The sequence below is a fragment of the Salvelinus fontinalis genome, chromosome 17 (assembly GCF_029448725.1).
Source record: "Salvelinus fontinalis isolate EN_2023a chromosome 17, ASM2944872v1, whole genome shotgun sequence".
NCBI lineage: Eukaryota > Metazoa > Chordata > Actinopteri > Salmoniformes > Salmonidae > Salvelinus > Salvelinus fontinalis.
The window spans coordinates 18756072-18766265 of NC_074681.1; the positions used below are offsets into that span (position 1 = coordinate 18756072).

The window sequence follows — 10194 nt, forward strand, 5'->3', positions numbered from 1 at the left end:
AACTATCATGGTCCAAACACACCAAGACAAGAGGGCACGACAACAACTTTTCCCCCTCAGGAGACTGAAGAGATTTGGCAAGGGTCCCCAGATTCTCTAAAGGTTCTACAGCTGCACCATCGAAAGCATCCTGACTGGTTGCATCACCGCCTTGAATGGGAACTGCTCGGCATCTGACCGTAAGGCGCTACAGAGGGCAGTGCTTACGGCCCAGTACATCACTGGGGCCAAGCTTCCTGCCATCTAGGACCTATATACTAGGCGGTGCCAGAGGAAGGCCAAAAATTGTCAAAGACTCCAGTCACCCAAGTCAAAGACTGTTCTCTCTGCTACAGCACGGCAAGCGGTACCAGAGCGCTAAGTCTAGGTCCAAAAGGCTCCTTAACAGCTTCTTACCCCAAGCCACAAATAACCAAATGGCCACCCGGACTTTTTACATTAACTCCCCCCACCCTCCCCCCCTGTATATAGCCACGTTATTGTTATTTTATTGTGTAACTTTTTCTTCATACAACCAAAAGCTTACTTTGATTTGGAAGAGTTCCAGTGTTGGATAGCCATAGCCAGCTAGCTAACATAGCATCCCTCGCTGTTTGAGCCGGGTGTTTGAGTAGGCTAAACTAGCTAGCTGCATTCGCTAGCTAAGTAAGTGAAAGTGATTTAAAAAAAACTAAATACAGCTAGCTCACTCTCTCTCTTGGTTCTTCTTCATTTTTGAGGAAGTGAATTTGTTCAAAACTTTTGAACTATTGTCTTTCTCTTTGAGTCAACTACTCAACACATTTTATGCACTGCAGTGCTAACTAGCTGTAGCTTATGCTTTCAGTACTAGATTCATTCTCTGATCCTTTGATTGGGTGGACAACATATCAGTTCATGCTGCAAGAGCTCTGATAGATTGGAGGACGTCCTCCGGAAGATGTCATAATTACTGTTTAAATCTATGGAAGGGGGAGAGAACCATGAGCCTCCTAGGTTTTTTATTGAAGTCAATGTACCCAGAGGAGGATGGAAAATAGCTGTCCTCCGATTACACCATTGTGCTACCCTACAGAGTGCACTTGAGGCTACTGTAGACCTTCATTGCAAAACAGTGTGTTTTAATCAATTATTTGGTGAGGTGAATAAATTTAGTTTAGTTTTATCTAAAAATAATATATTTTTTCAATGAAATTCACTGAGTAGGATGGTCCTCCCTTTCCTCCTCTGAGGAGCCTCCACTGTATTGAACAACTATTGACTTGAGTTTTTATCAATTGATTTTAAGCCACATTCAACTCTGAAATAATGCTTGAAACATTGCATGCACTTAACATGCACTTTCTAGTGATCTTATGCAATTAAGCCACATTTGTTTTCTCTACAGCACTGCACCAGATTCTGGGCTCAATCGAACCCACATAGTGGTATTTACCCCATAGCTTTGTTTCTCATTTGTTATTGAGACGAGTTGAATGTTGCATGAGAACACAATATCAACATCTCTTTTATCTAAGTCAGATCAGATGTGTTTGCTCTTCTCAGCATTTTGCAGAAACACCACTAAATGGGTCATGGTACAGATTAGTTTTTGTTGTTGTTGACAACTTGCTATTGCTTCATAACTTTACCACAAACACTCTCATATTGTTTAGCTTCTAAAAGGTATCTATCTACATGTTTGACTTGTGATATTGAACATTAGAGTTTGACTGTTGGCCAGCTAAAAGCTTTTTGATCAATGATCAGCAGACTATGTCCATGCTAGAGATCTTCCATTCACATAATTCTCCAAATGTACCGCTTTTATTTTTATGTGGTTGTTTCTCCAACTTCTTGTAGATTCAGAAAATGTCAGAAGGGACAATTACAGGAGCGAATTGGAACGGTAGCTTCTGTGGGTCTTGAGCATCAACCCTCTGTCTGTCAGCCCAAAACATATGATGTTAGGCCAAGAAGTGCCTTGATGAGGTCCCTAGTTGTAAGGACACTATGAATGTATATCAATCAAAACACGCACCATTCAAGCACCATTAGGAAAGAACAGCTCTGTGTGGCACTGAACTGCAGTGTTAGCATCTCTGTCTGCTATGATGCAGAGGTGGGCTTCCTGTCCCCAATTTAGAAACCATAGGTTAGGAGTGTAGGACGTGATTGACACATGTCAGTATAATCCACAAACACACATTCCCGTGCACACACACACACACGTTCGTAGGGGTATATAGAACCAGTCAGTAGGTTTGTTCAGTGTATCTTCTCTCGTCCTACGTACCATCACCATGGCTTCCAGATACCTAGAGACAATCTTGCTTCTCTGCTGCATTGTGACCATGTTCAGTTCAACCTCAGCAGCTTGTGAGTTTACCTTATAATAAATGTACCACTTTACCTGCTTAACAGTTTATCCATGTAAATTGACCACTTTTTAAATGTTTATATACCAAGGTCTGGTAAGATCTAGCAGTGAGACCTGACAACTCTGTTTTGGGGTCATATTATTAGATCAGACAAGATAGAAGCCTTTTTACACATTTTACATTCATGTTCTTGTGATCTGAATTGATGTTGCCTGTGGCTGACTGATTTGTGTGCTTATATGTGTTCAGATGGTCCTCGGAAACGTTACTGTTGTGTGGAGTTCCAGGAGAAGCCTGTACCCTACAAGCAGATAATAGGCTACAAACAACAAAGTTACAAGGAGGTGTGCAACAATGACGCTATCATGTAAGCCCTGCACGATGTATATACACACACAAAGTTACAATACTCTCAAAATGTATTATCATATTTGTAATCTCTATGAGTTTGAGGGTTAAGTGTGTTTTCTGTTGTAGCTTCTATACCACGAAGAACAAGAAGGTATGCACCAGCATTAAGGACGAGTGGGTGAGGACGGCTCTGGTTCGTCTCAGGTACACACATGCTCTCCTCTTAAGACACAAAGCACTCTCACTCAACTACACACACCAAAATGTCTCAGAGCTACAAATACACCAAATCGTACTTACAGGAGAGTTTCAAGGCTGGATGTCATTCAAACTTGCCATACGGGTTTTACTTAATGTCTTCGTGTACAAACTACTGCCTTCCAGCACACTTGTTCTGAAAAATAAAATCATGCAAGTCTGCTTCAAACTCAAAATGAGTTTTATATTCTGTGTTATGTGCAGCTCCAAACTGAAGAAGATATCCGCAGCAACACTGTGATGGCCAAAACCCCCAACCAACTCTGAAAGGAAGATTCACCCACAGCGACACAACTTTTTCCAATCGCAACTCCAACAGCAACATTACCTTCAACATCACCAGTAACAACCCCATTGAGTAATGTGGCCAAATGATGCAGATTTAATGCATTGCATATCTGAATTTTGTACCTTTTCATGCTCAAGCTTTCAGGTATCTTCTGAACCCACAATATAATCTAATTAAGTCGACTGCTTCAATTAGTTATATTTTTCTGCATTACATTTTTTTATATTTGTTTCTTTTAAGGCCTGCAGAAATAAATATATTATATTGTCTTGATTATTTATTTGAGTCACATTACCGTAAAACTAGAGCTGACAACTGCCTGGACATTAGTTGTGAATGTGATTGTGAATTGAAACATAGTTCAACAGTGCAAAACCACAGAAACCATCATGACTTCAAATGACCTGTTGGGAAGATGACTGTATATTTCATCATTTTGAATGATATGAAGCCAATTTATTCAATATAATTTTCTCAATTCCAGTTAAAGTACAACAAATCTATAATATCACGAGGTGTGTGTGTTTGTATTTAGAAGACGCCATAGCACATCTGCTGGACGGTGCCCATAAGTGCCGCCTCACAGATGATGCCACCGGTGGCCTTGTCCTTGTAGTCCTCGCTCTAGAGAGGCTTGGGAACAGTTGCACCCTGCTTAAGGTCATAGGTCATCAGCTGGAGGAGGGGAGACAACACAGTCACAACACAGACCAATATAATCACAATATTGACCTCGACACAAAATATACAGGGACACACATCCTCTGTTCTGCAATAAAAGCAAACAAGGTGTAAGGTAAGTAGATGCAGAAGCTTCACACCACTGCTTCTCTAAAACAGGTTAAACGTGTGTGCACTAGCTGGAGGTACTCCTCAAGGCCGAGGTCAATTGAAAGTGATAGGAATAATGTGCTTCAGTAAGGTTGGCGTTTTGTCCTTTATGGCCATGGTTGTCAACTGTACAACAGGAAGGGAACATAAATCACAAAGGATAGATGTTGTGGTGGCAGCTGCAGAGAAGTACTTGGGTGTAGGAGATTTTACTGCAGAAGAGTTCCAAGGTATTTTGAATGTGTCCCGTCCTCCCAGGCTGCTGGCCAGGTGGAGGATCAGATAGGGCCAAAGTAGTGGAATAGTGATGAGGTTTTTATGGGGTTAGGGTTAGTTGGTAGGGCAACTTTTTTACAAAGTGTAAGGAATTCATACTACAGAATAGTAGACTGATACACAGCCAACACAGTAGCTGACGGCACACACCTATACCATCTGTTTGCGAACCGCCATAATACCAAAGAAGAAGAAGATGATCCTCAAAATGTAGGGAATTGTAGTTGTCTTTGTGTGCATTGTTAATTATTGCCTTTCTGGCCTTCATAGTTGACGTACCATTGACCATGTTCAGAGATGAGGAACTGTTAGGTGGTAGAGGAGAGGAATGGAAGTAAGTCTGTGTTAGTAGCACCCACTTTTATTCATGTGAGATGTTTTGAAACCAGCCCAGAGAGACTCATGATAAGACTACCTCATTATTGTGGATGGAATTTGTGTGTATGTGCTGACACCTACAGCCTCTTCAGCTAAAAATCACTGAGTAGCCACATCATGACATCAGGAAAAGTCACATCTGAATTCACTCACAAATCATCAAAGTCCAGCAGGCGCTCTTTGTTGGTGTCAAAAATCTCAAACAGATATCTCAGGTTGAGCAGGTCATCAGCTGTCCAGTGTTGAAACTTCATCTTCGGATCTATCACACTGGCGTTCCTGTCGTAGCAGTACTCTGCACCCAGGCACAGACACACACAGGTTATATTTATAAAACACAGGCAAATAAAACAACACACAATAGGCCTTCCATGTAGTCTATCTTGTCAGGCTTCATCATCTTAGGTGGCGGCATGCACTTTAAACGTTTGTTTGTGGACTACCATCATTATTTAGCTAAAGTTAAGACATTGTCTGTTATGATATTGTTATTATTTGAACTGGTTAGCCTGTTAACTTAACGTTACAAACGAACCAAAACATTGTTCAGAAAGTGTTTTAGATTTGAGATTTTTTTCATTTATTGAATATTCGAAACATACAATATACTTGCAGTGAAGCCGCTCAACAACTACATCATACCAGTCATCCAACAGATTCCCATTCAGAGCGACACACAGAAGCATCCAGGGTCAATGCCCTGCTCATGGGCAAGTTGACCGATCTCCCACCAGGTCAAAAAACATGAACCTTCCAAAATCCCAATAGATCCCCAATAGCTGTCCCTCAACCATTCGAGACCCCTCCCACAGTCCCCCCCCCCCCCCCCCCCCAAGAAAGTTAAGAAAGTTGCTTTTAGTTGCCTGGTTTGCTAGAATGACATGTACTAAATTCATGTTTAAATGGATGGGTTTATTTTTCATAAAAACCACGACAAGTTTGATGTCGGACAACAATATAATTTTCCCGGTGTCACTGTGACATGTCGATAGATTGTAGTATAAAGACAGATGGTTACTTAAATTGGTCAGGGTGGATGCGTGGGTGTATAACGTGAACGTCTAGCAACCCAAAGGTTGAAAGTTCAAATCTCATCATGGACAACTTTAGCATCGTACCTAATTAGCAACTTTTCAACGACTTACTACTTTTAATAACGCGAATGTCTAGCAACTCAAATGTTGCGAGTTTGAATCTTATCACGGACAACTTTAAGATTGTAGCTAATAAGCAACTTTTGAACAACTTACTACTTTTTAGCTACTTTGCAGCTACTTAGCATGTTGGCTAACCCTTTCCCTAACCTTAACCCTTTAACCTAACTCCTACATTTAACCCTAACCTTAACCTCTAACTCCTAGCTTAGCTAATGTTAACCAGCTAACTAACATTAGTCACCTAGCTAGAATTCGTAACATATCATACGTTTTGCAAATTTGTAACATATAGTACATTTTGTCAATTCGTAACATATTGTACGTTTTTCTAATTAATAACATTGCAACCAAATTGTAATTCATAACATAACTAGTGGACATTCCTGCAGTCAGCATGCCAATTGCACACTCCCTCAACATTTGACATCTGTGGCATTGTGTTGTGTGACAAAACTGCACATTTTAGTGGCCTTTTATTGTCTGTGCAACTGTGTAATGATCACGCTGTTTAATCAGCTTCTTGATATGCCACACCTGTCAGGTGGATGGATTATCTTGGCAAAGGACAAATGCTCACTAACAGGGATGTAAACAAATTTGTGCACAAAACTTGAGGGAAATACACTTTTGTGAAAGGGTCCATAGCCGCAGGAAGTAGGGGTGCTGAAGTATATATTTTATTTATTTAACCTTTATTTAACTAGGCAAGTCAGTTAAGAACAAATTCTTATTTACAATGACAGCCTTCCACACCCTAACGACATTGGACCAATTGTGCGCTGCCTTATGGGACTCCCAATCACGTCCGGTTGTCATACAGCCTGGAATCGAACATGGGTCTGTAGTGACACCTCTAGCACTGATATGCAGTACCTTAGACCGCAAGTAGTTCGCTGGGCCTTTACTGGTCCTGTATTAGCGGACCGATGTAGCCATCTGTAGCGTAGCTCATAAAAAAATGTCAACGCTGCAAAAAAATCATGCATGCATTGTATTGCAATGCTGGTGCAGTAAAATAATCAAATCCAGTTGAATGAATTACAGTGTAGGCACTTCAAACTCAACTCTGGACCTACAAGTCAGCGCCAGTGCTTGTTTTGATTGTTCCTCTCTAATCGGGGACTGATTTAGGTGGGTGCAATTCATTATCAGGTAGAACAGAAAACCAGCAGGCTCCAGACCTCATAGGTTAAGAGTTGACTACCCCTGGTGTAGGCTATGACGCAATGTAAATGGAGAAGTAGGCTAAAACGTGGTCAGCGGCAGATGAAAATAGCAGCAGTCTCCGGGTGAACAGAGGAGCTGTCCATGGTCCTTCATTTACCCTGTTCGTGATGAGCACAGTAAGGTTGTATTTTGGCTTCTGCTCAGATGGATGAAGCCAGAGGGGAACAGATGCAGCATACAGACACCATCGGCTACATACATACCACAGATCTTACTTGCATTTGATTGATCTCAATCAGTTTGATGGGAATAGCCCGATGCATTTCGATCTTCTTGAATTCCGGTTTCGTGGGCGAAATAGAGCAGATGATTTTAACAAACTATTAGCCTTTTTTGTATTTTGTTTCAATCAAAGCAGATATCCTGCCTAGAGTTTTGGCGCATGATTTTTTTTTGTTGACTATTCAGCTTCAGCTAACCATCATAAAATCTTATTAGAAATTAGGTGATGTTTTTGGTGTATAAGCAACTTCATAGACCTGCTATCCTATGCTATTATATTTGGTTCTGTTATGTAAAACACTCATTTATCGTTATGTGATCTTGCAAGACATTTATTCACCTTTGATCTAACGTTACTAAACGAGCAGCATTGTGAGAAGTGATAATCTTCTATTTGTAATAATAATAATAATAAGTGATGAGTAGGACTATTAGGCAACAGATGTTGATGAGTGTTATTTTGAACGACTGGAGAGCCACTCGTGGCTCTAAAAGGACAGCTTTGTTTTGATTAGCTTGAACACATGGTGACAAGATACCTTATTACAGAATAAAAGAAAATAGGGGTGAACTATCAATTCATAGAATTTATTTAATAATCAAATCAATTGACCAAGTAGTGAATATAAATCATTAGTTTACTACATATAATTGCAGGACATTTGTTTTAAAACAGCCATAAAATCAAGCGTTTTGTGTGGTGTATTCATGCATCTCAATAAACTATAAACTAAATGCATCATTACCTTCAACTTGGCCCAATTCACATTTCCAAATTCCACCCTGACATAGCCTACCAATAGAACGCTCCCTGCTTCTGAACCAATAGACAATTTAGCTAAATATCCCAAGCAGGGCTACAGCGACTTCCAGAAAGCGTCAGGCTCTTGGGCTTTGCGGTTGCCACACTGGTTTGGGTGTCCTCCGCAGAACAGTGTCGCTGTAAACAAGTGGTTACGTATCGGTCTGGGTTCCACTGCGAAACAGCAGCCCGGCGGAGTTTTATGCGCATCAAGGCAGACATGGTGCAATTTTGTAAATATGTTTCAAATTCCTGAAGTTGTCAAGCATCCAACGGGCCTCTGCAGTGAACGTGTAGCCTACAGTTCTTATCATTCGCCAGAGAGAAGACAGGGAAGAATCCACCATTTACCTAACTCCGGCTGCTGTAGCCTACATATTTATTTGGTTTGTAATTCTATCGTTTTCCCTGAAATTCTTGTGGTGATTAAATATCATTTATTTAGAATTGATCAGAACACATTTTCCCTTTATTCTCAAATTGAAAAAAGTGAGGTCCCTCGGGCCCGCAGCACTACACTTCTGCTTACTTTGTGAAGCAAAGGCAGCTGCACTGGCTATTTCATCAACCCCAAAAATTATACACCCCCGTGAAAAATCGCAGCACCCCCACTCCCAAACTACTTCCAGTAGCTATGTCTGGGTCAAAGCATATTTTTTGGCGTCCACCTTATTGAATTCTCCAATAAATCTGTTAGATAATCTATTTCACCACATCTTCAAATCAGTGTGTAAATAACCACGTGATGATTATTATATTTTTAAATATTCGCATGAAAATCTGTCGCCAATTGGATGGAAACCTAGCTAATGTCAAACATATCAATCAACATGAAGGCCGAAGCTGCAATGCTACATTAAATCCAACAGATGGAGGCAACAATACATTTATTTATTTATTTATTTATTTTACCATTATTTTACCAGGTAAGTTGACTGAGAACACCTTCTCATTTGCAGCAACGACCTGGGGAATAGTTACAGGGGAGAGGAGTGGGATGAATGAGCCAATTGTAAACTGGGGATTATTAGGTGACCATGATGGTTTGAGGGCCAGATTGGGAATTTAGCCAGGACACCGGGGTTAACACCCCTACTCTTACGATAAGTGCCATGGGATCTTTAATGACCTCAGAGAGTCAGGACACCCGCTTAACGTCCCATCCGAAAGACGGCACCCTACACAGGGCAGTGTCCCCAATCACTGCTCTGGGGCATTGGGATATTTTTTAGACCAGAAGAAAGAGTGCCTCCTACTGGCCCTCCAACACCACTTCCAGCAGCATCTGGTCTCCCATCCAGGGACTGACCAGGACCAACCCTGCTTAGCTTCAGAAGCAAGCCAGCAGTGGTATGCAGGGTGGTATGCTGCTGACATAATACATAAGAAGAGGTGCAGCCAAAGTGTGGCACAACAGCAGAAATGAATGAATGGAATAAAGCCTATTCATCCATGAAAGATTGTGAATTGACAACATACAGGAAACCGCAATGACTGAGAGAACAGGAAACCACAATGACTGAGAGATTATAAGAAAGGATTACAAGGGATTCAAGTGCACTATTAGTGTAAAATATTGTTTATTTTGTTAAAAAAAAAAATGGTGGCATAAAATCTTATGTCTTCAATTCTCCATTTGAGCTTAAATAGGCTTTTGTTTTGTTTTTAAACCAGTTTGATACACATATACACCACAGGAATTAATTGTATGTTAAAAGCATATGTCAAACCGCAAATCATACATAGCCCCCTACACACACATTAAACACCCAATAACTCCTTCAACTAGAAGTAAATAAATAATAAATACACTAGTTTTCTCACAATATTTAAATGGATTAAATTATACCTTCATTGTCATAAATAACATAATTTAACTTCTCTGCGCTACGGATCCCTTTTACGGGATCATTTTCCTAAACAACTGCTGAATTGCAGGGCGCAAAATATTACAAAAAATATTTAGAATCATGCAATCACAAGTGAAATATACCAAAACACAGCTTAGATTGTTGTTAATCCACCTATCGTGTCAGATAAAAAAAAAAAAAAAAAAAGCTTTTG

The 10194-nt window shown here is 40.4% G+C and overlaps 1 protein-coding gene and 1 long non-coding RNA gene across 2 annotated transcripts; one reads left to right on the top strand and one right to left on the bottom strand.

Moving 5' to 3' along the window:
* The first annotated feature begins 2229 nt into the window (after nucleotides 1-2229).
* On the top strand, nucleotides 2230-3463 carry LOC129814581 (C-C motif chemokine 20-like). Its single transcript, XM_055867758.1, has 4 exons — nucleotides 2230-2337; nucleotides 2589-2706; nucleotides 2817-2894; nucleotides 3153-3463. Exons 1-4 carry the CDS (start codon nucleotides 2262-2264, stop codon nucleotides 3187-3189), a joined length of 309 nt encoding a protein of 102 aa, XP_055723733.1. The 5' UTR covers nucleotides 2230-2261; the 3' UTR covers nucleotides 3190-3463.
* Nucleotides 3464-3476: 13 nt separating this feature from the next.
* LOC129814582 (uncharacterized) lies at nucleotides 3477-8262 on the bottom strand. The gene is made up of 3 exons (XR_008753324.1): nucleotides 8075-8262; nucleotides 4876-5017; nucleotides 3477-3912 (listed from the first exon to the last, which is right to left on the bottom strand). It is a non-coding gene; the product is annotated as an uncharacterized LOC129814582 (long non-coding RNA).
* Between the last annotated feature and the right edge of the window lie 1932 nt (nucleotides 8263-10194).